Consider the following 19959-nt stretch of genomic DNA (forward strand, 5'->3'; position numbering starts at 1 on the left):
CTTTCTTTCTCTGCCCCCCGCCCCCTCAAGCCTACCCAGGGAGGGAAACACTGGCGAGGGACGGGGAGACCGATCAGGGAGGCATGCCTGCCCTTCGCTTTCCCAGCCGCCCTGTCGGGAGCTGCACAATATGTGTGAAAGAGCCACATGTGGCTCCCGAGCCACAGTTTGGACACCCCTGGACTAGACCACGATAAGGAGGTCCCCTCTCCAGCCTCATTTTTCCACTACCACCTGCCCTGACACTACTTCAAATATTTGAAGGGCTGTCATGTAGAAGATGGAGCAGATCTGTTCACTCTTGCTCCGTATTGCAGGACTAGATCTAATGGGTGGAAATGACAAGGGAGTCGATACCGGCTAAATATCAGGAGAAATTTCCTAACTGTAAGAGTGGTTGAGCAGTGGAACAGACTGCCTCGGGAGGTGGTGGATGCTCCTTCGCTGGACGTTTTCAAGCGGAGGCTGGACGACCATCTTTCAGCTATGCTACTGCAGGGTGCGGGGGGTTGGACTGGATGACCTGCAAGGTCCCTTCCAACCCTAACATTCTATGATTCTACTTATCCTGATCCTTACTACTATAGTTGCAAGCAGTGTTCCCTCTAAGCTGAGTTAGTGTGAGCTAGCTCACAATTTTTTAGCCTCTGGCTCACACATTTTTGTCTTAGCTCAGGAAGGATGGCTCCAGAGCAAACCAATTTATGCAGTAGCCAAACCGCTCGCTCACAACTTTAATGCCAGTAGCTCACAAAGTAGAATTTTTGCTCACAAGACTCCACAGCTTAGAGGGAGCATTGGTTGCAAGTAGGGGTGGGGTGGGGGAGTCCACCCTTCTGCAAGCAAAAACCCAGTGCCTGATGTTGAATCAAGAGGCAGGACACATATAAATATCTCCGGATCTTTGTTGTCTCTGCCCTCCGATTGGTTTATTTATTTTATTAGATTTCTAACCCGCCCTCTTCCTCGCGTTGCAAGGCTCAGAGTGGGGTACGACAAATTAAAAGGACAGTCAAAGCATGCAAATCATAATCGAAGCTCAAATCAGACGGCGCCTTCGGCACTGACCGCACAGTACCCAGGTGGGGTTGCGTAGCTGTGAGGTTTGTAGAGCTAGCGCACAGGGTAATGAGCGGTGAGATGGAGAGGGGGGGAGGGGAGAGCTGGGGGAGGCCAGACGAGATGGAAGACCTGGTTGATGGGATGAAGCCAAGGTTCTCTCTCCCCACCCCGAAAGGGAAGAGCAAAACCAAGAGGTAGCTCCCCTCCCCCCCAGTTTCCCGGGGGGGGGCACATCAGACTCTGATCTCCCAGATCCAGAAGGTAAGGGAAGCGAGGGGGGGGACCCTTTCCTGTTTTTCTACTGTGGACCCACCATTAGCAAACAGATCGACTCCTGCTCTCAAGCCGGGCAGGCTGATAAAACGTCTACCCAGCTACTTAGTCGATTCTAACTCCACCCCTCCCTTGCTCAGAGCAAGGAACACAGTTCTCCCTTCCCCACTTAATCCTCGCAACAGAGAAAACAACAGGACCGAGGCCAACCAGCAAGCTGAACCCAGGTCGCCCAGATCCTAGTTGAACACTCTATAACTGCTACATCACACCGGGTTGTTCCATGGTTTTTGCCGATCTGGGAAGGCTCTGCTGGAATAGCCTCTGACTTTCTCCTAAACAGACTGAATTTTGCATAAAGTTGCCTGCGGAGCGAGGTATCGGTTCGCCACGGATACGAGGCAGGATTCCTATTTTCTTGCTGTTTCAAATCTATCTCCCAGGGTTTCTAGTTGGGAGGGAATTTGCCCTGCCCAAAAGCTGAGGTTCCCAAGGGACCATAAATGAGAAGTCTAAACTTTTTCTCCCATATTACAGAGCTGGGAATCATAGAATCACAGAGTTGTAAGGGGGTATATAGGCAATCTAGTCCAACCCCCTAATGGGGAGTCATTAAAGGTAAAGGTAAAGGTTCCCTTGCTCGAAAGCCAGTCGAATCCGACTCTAGGGTTGTGGTGCTCATCTCCATTTCAAAGCCGAAGAGCCAGCGCTGTCCAAAGACGTTTCCGTGGTCATGTGGCCGGCATGACTAAACACCAAGGTGCACGGAACGCTGTTACCTTCCCACCGAAGTGGTCCCTATTTATCTACTTGCAGTTTCTTGCTTTCGAACTGCTAGGTTGGCAGGAGCTGGAACTAGAGATGGGAGCTCACTCCATCATGCGGCACCCGGGTCTCGAACTGCTGAACTGCTGACCTTCCACAGCCTGCAGTTCAGCGTCTTAACCACTTGAACCACCGCAGCTCCTGGGGAGTCATTAGGGAGGCATTGAATGCAGCTGATTTGGGACAGACAAAAACTAATCATTTGCCATTCTTAACTAACATGTGGGACTCACTTCCACAAGAGGTGCTAGCTTAGAGAGTTTCAAACAGGGGATGAAGAGAGGGCCTTCCACAGCTATGAGACTCAATGGCTAAACAGAGCACAAGTAGTTGTGTAGAAGTTTGCAACTTTACTAGACGGCTGAATCTGCACTCTGGGAATGCTCAGAGTTGCTGAACTAAAGCTACCTTTTCATCAGTCGTCAAGAGACTGCGGAACAAGTTTTCCCTTCTAAATCCCGTTTTCCCTTCTAAATCCCAGTCTGTGGTAGCACATGCTGACGGAGTTAGCCAGAAGCATGGAAGAACCTTGCTTGAAATATGTAGAAGCTGCAAGGAAGAGTGAAGGAATCTTCCAGGAGTTAACTGGCCATTTTCCATTGAGGTGGACCTGAAAGGGTCTACAGGAGAAAGGAGGCGGGAGCGTGGAGAGAGGCCCAAAGGCCAAGGGAGAAACGGAAACAGTTCTAGGAAAAAGTTTAATTCTGGGCATAAGCTTTCATGTCACGAAAGCCCACACCCAGAATTAAACTCTGTTGGTCTTCAAGGCGCCACTGAACTCACGCTTCGTTCTGTTGGTTCAGACCAACACGGCTGCCAACCTGGATCTATAAACAAGTTTAGAATCTCCTGTTTTATGGTGCTCCGGTGGCACCTTAAAAGATAAACCAAGTGACTTCCAGCAGAAGCTTCCGTGAGTCAAAGCTCACTTCGTCAGATGCACGGGAGTGCGTCGGCTCACAAAAGCTAATCGCATTCGTCTTTGACGACTCACCAAACTCTTGTCTTGTTCTGCTGCAAGAGACTAACACACTGGCCTCTCTAGACTTTGCCTGCCTAATTCACCGTGGAAGAAGGGTAAAGTTTTATTTCCCAAGGCAAGACTGTTTAAGTGCATCACTCATTTTGTATTCCTGAGCTCAGATGTTGCAGGCAATCCTCGCTCAACTACACATGCCCTCTTCCCATAACCAAGGAGAGCTTACACAATCCAATCCTTTTTTTCTGAAACAGATGACATGGTGGCCTTTTGCATCCCCAAAACAAACCTAACTGGACTCATGCTTAAAAAGGTAAAGGTTCCCTTGCTCGAAAGCCAGTCGAATCCGACTCTAGGGATGCGGTGCTCGTCTCCGTTTCAAAGCCGAAGAGCCAGCGCTGTCCGAAGACGTTTCCGTGGTCATGTGGCCGGCATGACTAAACACCAAGGCGCACGGAATGCTGTTACCTTCCCACCAAAGTGGTACCTATTTATCTACTTGCAATTTCTTGCTTTCGAACTGCTAGGTTGGCAGGAGCTGGAACCAGAGACGGGAGCTCACTCCGTCGTGCGGCACACTCGGGTCTCGAACTGCTGAACTACTGACCTTCTACAGCCTGCAGTTCAGCGTCTTAACCACTTGAGCCACCGCAGCTCTGGACTCATGCTTACTAAGGTACAAATAGATTCAGGTGGGTCGCCGTGTTGGTCTGAAGCAACAGAACAAAGTTTGAGTCCAGTCGGGCACCTTGAAGACCAACTAAGTTTAATTCTGGGTAGAAGCTTTCGTGTACACGCACACTTGCTCCCAAGTAAGTGGGCACAGGTGTGCAGCCCTACCCCTGCAAGGGGACACAGATCCTTTGAAAGCGAAGCACTGTGTCTAGGGTTGCCAACCTCCAGGTGGTGGCTGGAGATCTCCTAAGAGTAGAACTTATCTCCAGGTGACAGATATCAGCTACTTTGGAGAAAATGGCAACTTTGGAAGGTGGACACTACAACATTGTACCCCAGACAGGTCCCTTCCCAAACCCCACCTTCCTCAGGCTCCACCCCCAAAATTTCCAGGTATTTCCCAACCTGGAGCTGGCAACCCTAGCTGTGTCTCCAGTTCTAAACACATTGGTCTGTCTAGATTTGCTTTAGGCTAGTTTTACTGAGGGTTTTTTTTAAAAAAAAGTTTAAGAACACTGCCAGTTCCAAATGTTTTTGACCTGCTTGTATGAAACCATCTGCCACATGTCGCTCTCATGTCGATGCAGTCTGGTGATAGTTATCTTCTTAAAGAACAACACACAGCCTATACCTCCGCCTTCTAATAGCGTTCCCCGGAGACAATCACAAAAGCAGCACAATCACGCCCATCGGAGACAAAGTAGGAGGGTCTACAAACACTCGGGGGGGGGGCTCTCTCCAGGTATGCAGAAAAATACACAGCTTTTGCAAATCAACCGAAAGGAGGAGGAGCAAAGTTTTAAAAATTGATTGGGACTGAGCAGGCACCAGGAAACATGGGGTGCCAAGGGCAGCGGAGAATCAATTAAAGAAAAGAGAGGGCTGGGGAAATCAAGACCCAGGTGATGGTCAGACAGGTCTTTAGATCCATGCCAGGCACGAGTGCCTGGTGGATTGAAAGGGAATGATCAGACACTGAAATCTGGGAAACGTGCGGCTTCCGTGATCAGCCCGTTTAGCCCCGCCAGGGAGCCATAATTAAAAGATACTAGTTAAAGTCCGGGGCTAATGCTTGCTGACGGGCCAATGGTGGACTTTCCCCCGTCTGATCTTTCCAGCGCACAACCCTCCATTTAAAAAAAAAATCTTAGCGGTGTGCGCATAAGCGGGTATACGCGCGACAGCCGCAGAGCTCCACTCAAACGTCCTGGACAATTTCGTGTTTCTTAATTGCCTGTGAATTTTATGAACTGTGTTAATTAAAAAGGTACCTAGAGGGAGGTGCCACTGGCAGTGCTTTAACCATTAAATTACGCGCGTGCACGGAAAAACAAGTACACGTTGAGGCGCGGATGCGCATGCACAAAGAGAATTTAAAAAAAAAACCCTGACCACTCAGCTCCTTCAAGTGGACACCATCTAGACAATCCACCGCGAAGTACGCACGCAGTAAGGGAAGCTGTCTGGTCATGCACCGCCGGATGAAAAAGATCTAGATCAAATTAAAGCCGGGACAATGGTGGGATTAGTTTCCCGTCTGAATGCAGCCCCAGTGAGTTTATAGAATCCTGGTTGGGGGGAAAATTGGGATGGGATTTCCAAAGGGTCCCTCCCCCAATTGAGTCCTTGTAGGCCCCCCTGCTTGTATTTAAGAGTTTTTTTTTATTCTTTCCCATTAAAATCCAAAATTAGCAACGATATTTTTGCCTCTTCAGGATTTTAAAGGTTTCATCATACAATGTTTTAATAGATTTCCTAAAATCATGTTATTTCCCCTATATATTATATTTGTAGATTCTCTCCCCACCACCGGGAATGTTTTGAAATTTAAAACTCCCCGACACAAAAAAGGAGCTTTTAAATAATAAAAAAAAATTGGGCACTTTTGGGGGGCTTTCCTTGCTTTGAAGAAAAGAGCCTACTCTCTTCCAATTTACAAATGCTTGCTGGTCACTTGGTGTGGGGGCCACTATCCGCCGTGGCTATTTACGCGGTTCGGCTGTAGCCGAAACACAGCCAATAATTGCACCGAATGAAATAGGTTACAGTGCAATACGAAAAGTCTGCGTTAGACGGTTCAAAGAAGAGAAAACATCTCGAATCTCTGAATTTGGCTCCGTGCTGAAGCTTCTGTTTGTAAAAGAGGAATGCGCAGTGGTCAAGTTGTCCACTGAGGGGGTAGAAAGCACAAGTCAGGAATCGGTGGGGGGACGAGGAGAACGAACATGTCGTAATCCTTCCTTCCTCCTCCGGGACCTCCGAAATGAATTTTTCAAAACCTGGCAGCACACTTGGCTGCCCTTCCTGGAGGCCTCTCGCCGCTGTCTTCCCAAGCCGCAGCTGCCACAATCGGCACTGGAAAGAAAAACAGAAAAACCTCACTCCCCAGGAGAGCAATTTGAGGGAGGAATTCTTCCCCCCCCCCTTCCCCCCAGCTATGCCACAAGGCCATTACGCAATGCCATTCCTTCTGGGCTTTGAGCCACAGGCAGGCCGCAAGGGCAGCCTTGGTCCTTCTGGTCTCCATTATAACAGGGAAAGGGATCTTGTGATGAGACTGCTTATGAACATTCTGTCACTGCCCCATGTATTCTTACAGCCTTCGTTCAAGCTCAGCCAATAGGAACCCAGGCAGCCTCGGTCCTTCTGGTCTCCATTATAACAGGGCCAAGAGATCTTGTGGTGAGACTGCTTGTGAACGTTCCGTTGCTGCCCAATATATTCCCAGCCCGTTCGTTCAAACATGGCCAATAGCAGCCAAAAGGAGCCCCGGATTCTCATCCGCCAGCATTCCAAAACACCTGACTTTGTATCCTGAATGCGCTGCCCCTACACACAAGGGTCCAACGCAAACCATCACATTACTTCCCTGAAGGTGGCTCACACATTCAGTTGCATTTGCGCAAGACTCATGCACATGCAAAACCAGCTAGGGTTGCTGGCTCCCAGTTGGGAAATTCCTGGAGATTTGGGGGTGAAGCCTGGGGAAAGCAGGATTCTGGGATGGGAGGGACCTCAGCACAGTAGGGGTGTGCATGGAAAAAAAAATCGGTATCTTTCGGATTTGGGTAAACCAAACCCGAAAAATATCAGTAAATCCCAATATTCCCAAATCCTAGTATTGGTACTATAGTGGGATTTGGAAATACTGGGCATTGCTGAAAATATTGTGCCAAGGAGAAGTGAAATTGACCCGCTCTCCCTTCCCTGAGGTTCCCCAGCCAGTTGTGCCAGTTTCACTCCCCCTCTGCTTCCAAGCCAAGGAGGAGTTAAATTGACCCACTCTCCCTTCCCTGAGGTTCCCCAGCCAGCCGCCATGGCATTCTGACTGGGGAAGCGAAGACAGATCGGGGAGGCTTTTAAAGATGCCTCCCCTTCGCTTCCCCAGACTGGAAAGTGAAGTGAAGAGAGAAGGAATTTAAAAATGTTAAACCATAGGGTACAAAGGAGAGACCGTGCCACTGCTGCAGTGCAACTCCAAAGGGGGAGCCTGGTTGGAGAACGGAGGGAATGGCATTTGAATGCCTCCCCCTTTCTCCCCCAGCCATACTGCTGCTGCCTTCCCTTCCCCAGCCGCCCTGCCACAGCAGAGTGGCTGGGGAAGGGAATGGGAGGTAAAGATGGGTCAGTTTCACTCCCTCCACTTTCAAGCAAAGGGAAGTAAAACTGACCCGCTCACCCTCCCCTTCACTTCCCCACCCGGGGGGCCATGGCAGACTGAGTGGGGGAAGCGAAGACAGATTGGGGAGGCTTTTAAAGATGCCTCCCCGATCTGGTTTCCCTTCCCTCCCTGATTCGGGGATGGGCACCCGAATAAAAGCCAAATAAGATCGGCTTTTATTCAGGAGCACCTTATTGGTAGCTGAATCAGATTAGACACCCCCCAGTGACCTCTGTTCCACGCCCAGAAGATGACAAAAAATACATACCTGAAAAATATCGATAAGGAATAAATACTTGAAAAATAAGGAAAAAATACCCGAAAAATACCGATAAGGTATTTTTTTGGTATTTATTCCATTTGGCAAAGCCGAATGCACACCCCTAGTACAATGCCATTGAGTCCACCCTCCTAGCCATTTTCTCCAGGGGAAGTGATCTCTGAAGATCAGCTGTAAATCTATGAGATCTCAAGGCCCCACCTGGATGTCGGCAACCCTAAAACCAGCCCCATTGTAGCTTTAGAGGGGAGGCACGGCATTCCCATCCTTATCCATCAATACATTTTTTAAAAATTCAGCCCTCCAAAACTGAACACACTGGAAAGCCCTGACTCCAATTTTTCCGTTTCAGAATTGCCTCTTTCCCCAATTTGTTCCCATACTAAAATACACTCTCTTGCACATGCACACACCAAGCACCATGCACAACCATGCTACACTTACTACGACCACATCCTTGGTGATCCGTGGTGGGGAGGTGCTGCTGGAGGAAGCCATGGAGGTGGGACTGAGCTGAATCGTCTCTTTCCGCTGCAGGGACACTTTGTCTACCCCAAGCTGTAAATCTATGAGATCTCAAGGCCCCACCTGGATGTCGGCAACCCTAAAACCAGCCCCATTCTAGCTTTAGAGGAGAGGCACGGCATTCCCATCCTCATCCATCAATACATTTGTTAAAAATTCAGCCCTCTAAAACGGAACACACTGGAAAGTCCTGACTCCAATTTTTCCGTTTCAGAATTGCCTCTTTCCCCAATTTGTTCCCATACTAAAATACACTCTCTTGCACATGCACACACCAAGCACCATGCACAACCATGCTACACTTACTACGACCACATCCTTGGTGATCCGTGGTGGGGAGGTGCTGCTGGAGGAAGCCATGGAGGTGGGACTGAGCTGAATCGTCTCTTTCCGCTGCAGGGACACTTTGTCTACCCCATTCTCTCGGGAGGAGAAGGAGTGGACGCTGTGGGGGGAAGAGGGGTCCTGTGGGGGGCAGGAGGGAAGAAGAGCATCACAGAGGGAAGGAGAGCATCACTGGCACAAGCCAGCTTCTCTGGGGGGCTTGCTATTCGCAAGGGGTCTGGCAGAAAGAGAGAGAGAGGGAGAGCTCAGCAGTAGAACACCTGCTTTGCTTGCAGAGGGTTCCTTCCAGGTTCACTCACTAGCTCGGGGTCCCCAATGTCGTGTTCGTGGATGCCACAGCACCTGCTGACACCTTTTCTGACACCCGTCAAGTGTTGTTAGAATGTAGGTGGGGCCATGTGTGACACTTGCCCTACAGGCTTTCTGATTGGGCCGGGCAGATTAAAATAATGTTATTTCAGCTGCTACTACAATGTTGCTTTTATACTATGTCACTCCACTTTCCTTGTGTATTCCCTTCTCCCTGCACACTGTATGTGTGGCTGCAATGTCTGGTGGCAGCCATTTTGTGGTTGGCTCCACCTTCCGAGGCATCCATTTTGTAGCTGTGCCCAGCACCCTGTGTCAGAATTCCAATGGTGCACACAGGCTCGAAAAGGCCAGGGACACCTGCATCTAGCTAATGTCCTGTAGATGCCGACAAAGACCTTTCCCTGCCATTTAATGACTTGGGAAAGTTCCCGTAATTGCCTGGAATCATATGTTTAGTTTCAAGACATTTTATGTTATTGAGCGATTGACTGAATTTCCATCACACCAATCCTCCAAGGAGCACAGGGCAGTGCACATTGTACCGCCACTGTTTTATCCTACCTGATTTGTTCTCAAAATAGCCCTATGATGTAGATTAGGCTGAGAGAGAAAGTGCATGATCGGCCCCAAAGCGACTGTGACGGACTGTCATGGGTTAATGCCTAACAGCATCTGAGAACCTTTGAGAGACAGGCTGTTCCAATGGAATTCTGTGGAAGTTAAGAAATGACAGTCAGGAACTGACAGTTGAAGAAAAGACAGTTAAGTGCTGACTGTGGACTGGGAAGAAGGCAAAAGGAGTGAGAGGATCAGAGAGGATCCATGTTCAAGTCGAAAACGGACAGAGCTTCTAGTTAAGAGAAGTAATCCCTGCCAGTGAAAAGGGAGATAGCTCTTAAAAGAGGAGTGATCCCTGGTCTGTGTATATAGAAGGATTTGGGGAACTTGATTGTAGGTTCCTCCCTTCTAGACTTTAAGAATCAGTGAAACTCAGAAACCAATGCTTGAGTGGTTAAGCAGAAAGTGAAAAGAAAGCCTCTTTCCTCAAAGTTTCACAAGGCCTTTTTGAATAGCAGGAACACTTACTTGTTGGCAACAAATTATCCAGAATTAGTGTGATTATAAAGTCACCTCAGTTTTATTATTGGTCTACCTCATACATCCTACCCGATTCCACCTGACCTTTTCTCCTCTAAGTTAAAAAAATTTTTTTTTGCTTACTTTGAACTGTCAAAAGCCACTCTTGTGCCATTTCAGTTGAATATAAGAAGGTGATTTGGTCCCTTCCCTCAATTCCCTGGGCAGGGCCAGCAACTCTCTCTCTACCTATCTATAATAAAGCAACTGAGTGGGACAGCCATAGACAACCAGATAAGAAGAAAATAGATACGGGGTCTGCTCAGCAGGAAAGAAGGGAAAATCCCGTACGTGAAGGAGGGGAGAGGGTGAGATCATCATAGCAACCAAAGAGACTTCACTGCCAAGTTCACATTCAGATCCAGACACTGAAGCCGTTACCCTGGCCCTTGGATTTAATGATGGCCTCTCTGCCCTCAATCACAGATGAGGCTGCCTTATCAACCATTACTCTATCAAGGTCAGTATTGCCTGCTCTGACTGGCAGCTGCTTTTCAGGGTCTGAGGCTAAGATCTTTCACATCCCCCTACTACCTGATCTTTTAGCTAGAGATGCCAGGGAATTGAACCTGGGACCTTCTGCATGCCAAGCAGATGTTCTGCTACTGAGCCACAGCCCCTCTCATCCCAGTCCTGACATCCATTGCTGGTACAGAAGGTGCGCCTACGACTGGCTCTCCACAGTGTCCTCCCACCCAGAGCTGTGCATTTATGCCCCAAGTTCCATAAAAGAAGACAGGCTTCTAGGCTTCATGGGTTGTGAAGATACGCTCGAAATGGCGTGCGCAATACCTCGCTGATCTCTTTGAAGCCAGAGGCAGTGGCTGGACATCACAGGATTTGGGTCTCTCTGCCTTTCCAACAGCCCAGCGCACCGATATTTCACTGCCGGAGGAATCCTACCTGACTCCCCTTCTCCCAATGCAAATTCTACAAAATGGAAATACGTTCCATATCAACCAGCCCCCCCACACCGCAGGGCAAAGCGGCGTGAACCTTCACTCCCATAAAGAATGCTTAAGCCTCATCACGCACGACACGCGTACGCCCCAGCCAGAAGGCAGCACACATTCTCCTACCTCGTCCACCACAAGGTTATCGTCGCTCTTCTCTCCGTCGCTCCCCTGAAAACTTGCCGGCGGGGGGGGGGGGAGAAGAAGAGCAAATATTACTCCACAGATTCACGGAGCCCCCTTCTCAAACCCCAGAAGGATTCCCTCTCCTGACACACACACACACCCGTCTTCAAATACCTTGCAAGGATTCTGAGCATATGCAAAGCACATGACCAGAACTATCCCCCCTCCCTTCGTTTTAGTTTGCGCTTTCAGCAGCGTTTTAGAAAATTAAAGCAGAGACCCGGGGGGTGGGGAGGAGCCAAAGTCCACCTGTAAATATACCTGATCTGGACGCTGCTCCTTCTAACCCAAATCGGTACCACTTATGACTCCACAAACTGAACGTGCGCACACCCCCTTGCAGACCACACCAGTGGGAGATTTTCAAACAGGCCGCAAGGTACAGGTTGCATGGGTGGGGGGGGGGGCCCCTTGCTAGGCCCCCCCCCAAAAAAACCAAGTGTGGGGAGGAAGGAGAGAGTACGGATATCCCACCACATCCCACCCTGAGATTGGGGGCGGGGAATCTCCACTGTGCAATTCTCACATCTGTAGCGCCAGTATTTAAAACTGGAAGTCTATTTCTAGCTAGAACAAAGCGGGGTGAGAAGGAAGAGAAAGTTCTCAGCAGACTAATTCACTGGGAAAGGGGGGGAGACACACTGCATGTGCTCAAGAGGCATGCCTTGTTTGCCGCCACCCCCCCTTTGGTGCCGCAAGACCAAACGGCCTAAAAAGTCCCTCCGGAGAACACGGCCCACCTCCAGTCCCCACCCTGTAGCTTCCCTCACACAGGCACCTCCCAACCCTCAACGAAAACATACATAGTCTGTGCCGTAATCTTTCTCCTCTGACTTCCTCTTTTTGCCACCGGTCAGGTAGTCCGAAATGGCCCGCATCCTTTCTCCGTTGGACAGGGCTAACGAACTCTGGAGAAGGGAGAGGGGCAAAGAGGAGACCCACCCCCCATTGAAAGGAAACACATCAGTGACAGCAGGTAAACTTCTCAACCACCCCCCCCCGCCACCACCACACAGATCACTTTTTAGAGAGGGGGCCAGTGTTCCCTCTAAGCTGAGTTAGTGTGAGCTAGCTCACGGTTTTTTAGCCACCGGCTCACACATTTTTGTCTTAGCTCAGGAAGGATGGCTCCAGAGCAAAGTAATTTATGCAGTAGCCAAATCACTTGCTCCCAACTTTAATGCCAGTAGCTCACAAAGTAGAATTTTTTCTCACAAGACTCCACAGCTTAGAGGGAACATTGGAGGGGGCCCCTAGAAAGATATGTCTCTATCCCCCCCAACCGACGATTCACAATCACGTTCTTCCTCACCGTAAACACAAGACTACAGGCAGAAGAGGGTATTGAAAGCTTGACGGTGCCTTTGGGCATCAACAGAGTACAACTTTCACACTTCAGGACCCTTAAAAAAGAGGTTCTGGGGCTCCAGTCAGGTAGTGCCCCCCCCCCAGCTCTTAAGCCAGAGCATGAGCTGCAATTCACATCTTGCAGACTGCTCTCTGTTCATGCTCAGAAGTGCTCTAGGGCTGGCATTGAAAGCTGAGATCTGGCCAGATGCCCACCCCCCACCCCACCCCCCAACATGTTAGCCAATGGAAATGCTGCTCAAAAAACCCTGTAGCCAGGATTTTTTAAAGTCAAGGGGCATTTAAATATCTTAGGGGGCACTGCTTAATCAATTTAATCCAGGAGAGGAGGTTGTGACTCCCTGGGCTGGCTGGGAAGTAGTCAGGGAGCCTTGTCAGCAAGTCGGGGGACCTGGCCCAGAGATGTCCCACTGTAGCTATGGGCCTGTGCTCAACTTATCACCTGCCCCTGACAGCATTTGACAGGGCATTCCCTACTCAACTTCATGCTAGCGCACGAACCAAGAGAGACCGGACATTTTGGCTACTTGTAACCAGAGTTCCCTCTAAGCTGAGTTGGTGTGAGCTAGCACACAGTTTTTTAGCCTCTGGCTCACACTTTTTTGTCTTCACTCAGGAAGGAGGGCTCCAGAGCAAACTAATTTATGCAGCAGGCAAATCGCTCGCTCACAACTTTAATGCCCGTCGCTCACAAGGTAGAATTTTTGCTCACAAGACTCCACATCTTAGAGGAAACATTGCTTGTAACAGATTTTGTGCTCAGACATGAAACATCATAGTAAGCAGAAGACCCAGGGATCTCTCGCTTATGGTGAGAAACGGGGGGGGGGGGGGGGAGGGAATTAACATTCCCTGCATGTAGAAATTTAGCATGTCAGCTTTTGTCTTCTGCTTGATGTGCTACGTCTCTAGACGCACCGGTTTTAACGTATTTATTTTGTCTTGTGTGGAGGAAACATTGAGATTTGCTTGAGTACGGGCAACTTTTTTTTTTTAAGTGCCATAACTTTGTGTTTTATCATGCAACGCTTCTGACTGTATAAAAATGTCCTTTAGAACGGGGCATGGGGAGAAGGAAGGCTGCTAACCAACTGAACTGGAGATGGGGAACAGTCACCCCTATTCCATCCCCCCTGCTCCTCCAAAAACCTAAGGGAGACATACATAGGGTGGCTTCATCTCATCTCATCCTCTTAAGAACCCTGCAAGGTAGACCGGATGAAGAGCTGGCCCCAAATCAAAGACGCTTCGAATGCCGGACTCCTTCCTCAAAAGCCTGATGCTCATGCACACGGCTCTCTCAGGATCATGCCCGCCAAAACATAATGGGAGGGTGCACATGACCTCCCCCCCCATCCTTGAACACCCCACACCCAAGTGGGGAACAGTGGGCTATAGTTCTCTTAGCTTGCCTGACAACCAGTGGGACAGATGCTCCCCACCCCATTGCTGAGTAGGTCCCCCCCCTGCTCCAAATACACACAAAAGCAGCTTTAAGAATGCGCGCGCGTGCGCGCGCACACACAAGCGCACATCCAGCCAGCCCTTTCCGCACCCCTCCTCCTCCTCCTTTTGGCCAATGCTTTCTCTTGGCCAAGGAAGGGGGAAGAAGCCCAAACAACTGGAAAATGGGGGTGGGGGAGCAAGAAACGGAAAGGAAAACAGAGACTTACGGGACCCGGGTCTCTCTCTGTCGCCATAGCAACACCGATCAGCAACAGTGCGAGGAGGGGGGGGAATGACAAGAAAGGATGAGAATTTAGCAACACGCAGGACACACAAACCACACGCTTCCCATTTCATTTGAAATTGCAAACAAGACATTGTCTGTGCATGCGGGGGGGGGGGCTTTCATCCCTCCCCTTCGCTATTACTAAATGGGTTAGAATAGCCTTTATTGCTAAGCTGCAATTAAAATTTTAGAAAAAACCCAAAAAAACTAAGGTGCATTGCCGCTGTTTGTTTGATAGCACCCTGGCAGAGCTAAGTGCAGGATCTGTTACTTCTCTGCTCCCCCTTTCCCACTGACAAATTATGAGGCTTGAATACAGCCTGGTCACCTATGGTGAGAGGAGATTCCCTCCAGGTGACTAAACAGAGATGTTTGCTAAACGTTTTTTTCCCCTTTTAGCCATAAACAGGCACACTGGGGACCAGTCAAGGTATTAATGTAGGTTTACAGCGCCAGAGACTATATCTACCAGACTGCGCTTCTATTTGATGGATGTTTCGAATATTTTGTCCCACATGACCACAAAAGTACATTTTTCTATCCTGGCGTGCTTCCATAAGTGGTTCTCCCTTCCTCCATGTTCTTTCTCAACAGCCCTGCAAGGTATAGCAGGCTGAGAGAGGGCGACTGGCACACAGTCACCCAGTGAGCTTCAAAGCTGAGTAGGGATTCAAACCCGGGTCCTCCTCTAAGCACTATACTACACTGGGTCAGAACAAACTGAAAGACTGAGGGTTTTTTTTCCCTTTTAAATTGCCCCTTAGCAAAAATGGATTTGATGGGTTCATTTCCGTAACATTCATCTTGCACAGACAGTATTTTTTCAGATGATACTTTCCCTCCCAAGATAACACTCTGTGTGTGTGTGTGTGTGGGGGGGAGTATTAGCACACATCTGCAAGATTTACGTCTCTACATTCTGGTCTTTGAGGCACCTTAAAAGTAAAACTCTAATTTTCGAGAATTCCAGAGCCACCCACCCACCCAAAAAGCTTAGACTTAAAGGACCACATATAAACCACGTATCAAAGGGGAAAGGAAGAGGGGCTGAGAAGTGATAAACGTCAGTAGCCCAGCAACACAATCCGAACACAGCCTTGCCCACCGTTGTGAAAGCGAAAATCAAGGAAGCAGGCCACCCCCCCATCCTCATTTCCCCTGCCCCTTGCACCCCCCTTCCCCTAATCCTAACACTCCCAAGTCCATCTCCTATCCCCGTAATCAGTGTTCCCTCTAAGCTGAGTTAGTGTGAGCTAGCTCACAGTTTTTTAGCCTCCAGCTCACACATTTTTGTCTTAGCTCTGGAAGGATGGCTCCAAAGCAAACTAATGCATACAGTAGCCAAGTGGCTAGCTCACAACTTTTAATGCCAGTAGCTTCACAAGGTAGAATTTTTGCTCACAGGACTCCACAGCTTAGAGGGAACATTGCCCGTAATTGCTTAAAACCGGGGGGGGGGGTTCTGGGGGAACGCGCCGGAACAGAGTTCAGGAACCTCTTTGACAAAATTGTTTTTAGTTCATGAGTTTTCAATATACAGACTGAAAACTTCATTTCCCTCTTGAGACTTCAGGCACCTCTTTTTCCAAAACAAAAATTAAAAAAGCCCTGCTTAAAACCACTATCTACAGCTTACCAAAATCACAAATCTCAGTATGGAAGCTGCCAACTTGCTCTCTGAGGACCTAGAAAAGCTAAACTGAACCTCCATGGACAGAGGCACTCTACCACCAAATGCCAGATGCTGGGGATAATCAAAAGGACACATGTTTCACTTCTAGGGGTTATTCTAGGGGTCATTTAATGTACTGGGGATGCTCCTGTTGGACCCCTGACAGACTGTAACAATTAGACTTCATGAGACCTTCACGACCTTATGCTCTTGCCCAGGTCTCAGCTGGGACACTCAGTTTGGCTTGCCTGGGTGACTGAAACTCCCCAGTCCACACACACACACCCATCACTTCCCCATTGGCTTGCTAAAGGCATTTTATTGAAAAGATCCATGCCCCCACTGTCTCCTGTAAGCACCTGCTTCCGACACTAAGGATTCTTTTAAAAACAGTAAAAACAAGGATAAAAAAGGCCACCGAAGAAAGAGAGAGAAAAATGCAATCAATTCTAAAACTGGGTCAATGCTGATTTATGTTGCTTACCCACCGTCTTTATCACCAACGGGCACCCCATCGTGCTCCTCTCCTCCATTTTATCCTTACAACAGCCCTGTGAGGTAGGCCAGGCTGACTGGCCCAGAGCCACTCAAGTGGGCTTCCATGGCGGAATGGGGATCTGAACCCAGGCAGTCTCCTAGTCCAAATCCCTTAAAATCAGCCAAGAAGTTGTCTTGCTGAATTCAGCCAAGAAGAACACGCCTGCAGGTGAAGCCTGGGCATTTGGCGCCAGTCTTGGCGGGCGGGCCCTAGAGCTAGGGTCTTTTTAGTGGTGGCGCCTGAGCTCTGGAACTCCCTTCCTACGGAAGTGTGCCTCGTGCTGAATTTACAGGCTTGACCAGGTGAAGATGGGAGCTCTGCTATAGCTGTGTGGTATCACTGACCCGCTTTTATCCCCTGGTTCTTCGGACAGGCGCTCCCATATCACACTGCTGCCAGCATCCACCCCGTACCTCTGTGCTCAGGATCATGAAGTCCTCGATCGTCCTTTGGGACAAGCTGGGCCTGAGCCCCCAGGGCCCCGGAGAGCGCCAAGAGCCCAGAAGCGCTGCCGATGGTCGCCAGGCTTGCCGACTGCACGCTGGAGGGGTGAGGGGTCAGCGGGATGGGGGGTGCATGATGGGAGAGGTGCTGGGCCTGAAGCTGGTGCTGGTGAGAAAAATAAGGGGGAGGGCAGAGGCACAAGCAGTTCTGAGATCACACCAAGAGTCTGAGAGCCCAGCGCTCAGATGCACAAAGGGGGGACGGGACGTATTATTCAGTTTGCTTGGGACACCGAGAGCCCAGCGCTCAGAGGCACAAGGGGGGGGGACGTATTATTCAGTTTGCTTGGGACACCAGGAGAATCAAGAACCTGAAATCAACAAACTAGACAAGGGGTCCCCAACCTTTTCGAGCCGGTGGGCACCTTCAGAATTCTACCCCAGGGCAGTGGGTGCAACCACAAAATGGCTGCCACGGGAGGTAGAGCCGAGCACAAAATGGCTGCCACGGGAGGTAGAGCCGAGCACAAAATGGCTGCCACAGGAGGTAGAGCCAAGCACAAAATGGCTGCCACGGGAGGTAGAGCCAAGCACAAAATGGCTGCCACGGGAGGTAGAGCCAAGCACAAAATGGCTGCCACGGGAGGTAGAGCCAAGCACAGAGGACGCCCAAGGGGAAGGGAAAAGAGGGTAATTAAAAAATATGCTGAAGAAGAAGAGTTGGTTTTTACACCCTGCTCTTTACTACCTGAAGGAGTCTCATAGCGGCTTACAGTCACCTTCCCTTCCTCTCCCCACAACTGAAACCCTGTGAGGTAGGGGGACTGAGAGAGTTCTGAGAGAACTGCGACCGATCCAAAGTGACCCAACTGGCTTCACGTGGAGGAGGAGTTGGGGTATCAGACCCGGTTCTCCAGATTAGACTCCGACACTCCTCACCACTACACCAAACTGGCTAAGTGTGGGGAAAAGGTGTGAAACTGGGGGAAAGGGGTGAGGAAGAATAAAACCAACACTGCAGGGGAGCTGCCCCCCAAACAATGTTAGTTTAATCTCCCTAGCCAATCTGATCTCCAAGGGCCAATCTGAAACCCTGTGGGGGAGGAGCCCCATCTAGCCCCACCCACTTTGGTAGGTGCCAAGAAAGGTCAACGTTTGGGGGGGGGCACTCTGAACTAGACAGCATAGCTTCTCACAGCCAGCAAAAAACAAAGAAAATGGGTTTTTTGGAGTTGGAACGATTGCAGACTGTACTTCGGTTCCACCAGTGTTTCTCACAGCTGCATCAAGCTTCCCTTAAAAATTACAGAAAAACTGGTCATTATCAAAGCGTTCAGCAGACCCCGCACGTCAGCCATGAACTGGTGAGACTTCCGTTTGCATTATACCCAAGCCCAAATAGCTATGAAGGGCCGCAGAGTCTTCAGAGACCAGCAGTTTTGGAAACGGAAAGCGACAGCTTAAAAGACAGGCCAATTCACAGGATCTGCAAGGAAGATTTTTCAGAGAATATTTCCGAAATCCAGATTCCCGGGACCATTAAGGAGCATGTCTAACAAGGGACACTTCAAATCTTAGTTCAAAAATAAAATATTTCCGAGAGTCCTCCTCCTGGAAGAAACAACGGGTCGGCCGCTGGACAAGGCGTCTTTATGAGACTTCACGGCTGCAAGCTCTCCTTGGCAAATGCGTGCCGAGGCGATTCCTGAGCAGAGCAATCCAGTGTGGTGGGCCAGCTGAGACGCTGCCGCCCTCCGAGAGCAGACGCAAAATCTATAACTGCATCAGCCCAACCAAGCTTAAACGCTTCCAGGTGCACATTCTGGGGTCAGACGCGCTCAATCAATAGTGCACTTCTGGCCCACGCGGGATCACTTGGCCAGCGCTAATGTTTTTTGTAGGTACGAGGCTTCGAACAGAAGTGGGAGACCGGGAGGGGGCTCTGTTGGTTGCCGTTGGGGCCCTGTTTATTATTGCTGTGCATTGTGCTTCTATGTATTATGCATATTTCGAGCCCCTTCGTACAGAGCACAAATTATATCAGCACCAAGACTCGGGGAACGCAGATTCCCCCCCCCCCCCCCCGCACCACGCCCCCACAAAAAAATATTTTTTTCGCCCAAAGACCTAGCATATCACCAACTCCCATTATTGCTGGAGGGAAGGAAAACAGCATTCTTATATTCTTTTTTTTTTTTTAAACCCTCCGTAATTTATCTTTCTTATGAATGGGGTAGCCCATCGTTCTAGGAAGCCTTACACACCCACAGTCTGGGCGCTCTGGCGGGGGATTGTTCTTGGCCTGTTACGAGGCAAGATTTTCTTGGGAAACGAAGACACTGCGGAGAGAAAAAGACCTGAGCGGGAACAGAAAACCGGTTCCCAGGAGCTGTAGGAAGAAGCTAAGCTGCACTCAAGACCGGGAGGGATCAGCCAGAGGGGAAGGCCCCACCCGGAAGAGCTGGGCACGGCTGCTGGCAAACAGAAGGAGAATCCCTGGCACAACGGGAAGGAAATATGCCAGACTCCAGTGACAGTGCGGCTGAGAGTCAAAAAAGGCAGGAGAGACCATTTCAAAACCACATCCCTAAGAAGAAGGGTGTGTGTCACACGTTAGAACAGACTTGCTGAGCGGTCGGGTTGCACAACGGGAAGGAAATATGCCAGACTCCAGTGACAGTGCGGCTGAGAGTCAAAAAAGGCAGGAGAGACCATTTCAAAACCACATCCCTAAGAAGAAGGGTGTGTGTCACACGTTAGAACAGACTTGCTGAGCGGTCGGGTCAGAACAGATAAAAGGAAGTCCTGCTTCACCCAAAGAGTGATGAACACATGGAATTCACTGCCACAGGAGGTGGCGGCGGCTACAAGCACGGACGGCTTCAAGGGGGAATTAGATAAACACAAGGGGGGGACCCGCGATACTCGCGGGAGAGGGGGAGCTCCACACCTATGAGGAAGAGGAGGAAGCAGCAGGAGGAGGTAAGTTCCCC

At 49.7% G+C, this 19959-nt stretch overlaps 1 protein-coding gene across 3 annotated transcripts in view; it reads right to left on the reverse strand.

The window, feature by feature from the left end:
- The window catches only part of LOC107120596 (transducin-like enhancer protein 1), a 60357-nt gene that overhangs the window by 22324 nt on the left and 18074 nt on the right, over positions 1-19959 (reverse strand). For 2 of the 3 annotated variants that reach the window (XM_015423325.1, XM_015423323.1), the window contains exons 7-10: positions 16937-17132; positions 14255-14271; positions 12017-12121; positions 11154-11198 (exon numbers count right to left, since the gene is read on the reverse strand). In XM_015423325.1, coding sequence (XP_015278811.1) covers positions 11154-11198; positions 12017-12121; positions 14255-14271; positions 16937-17132 — 363 coding nt within the window. Of the gene's footprint in view, positions 1-2509; positions 2522-8592; positions 8746-11153; positions 11199-12016; positions 12122-14254; positions 14272-16936; positions 17133-19959 lie in introns of all 3 variants that reach the window. The other variant, XM_015423326.1, reaches the window with a different exon arrangement.

Source organism: Gekko japonicus, unplaced genomic scaffold (genome assembly GCF_001447785.1).
Source record: "Gekko japonicus isolate JY-2015 unplaced genomic scaffold, Gekko_japonicus_V1.1 scaffold1449, whole genome shotgun sequence".
Classification (NCBI taxonomy): Eukaryota; Metazoa; Chordata; class Lepidosauria; order Squamata; family Gekkonidae; genus Gekko; species Gekko japonicus.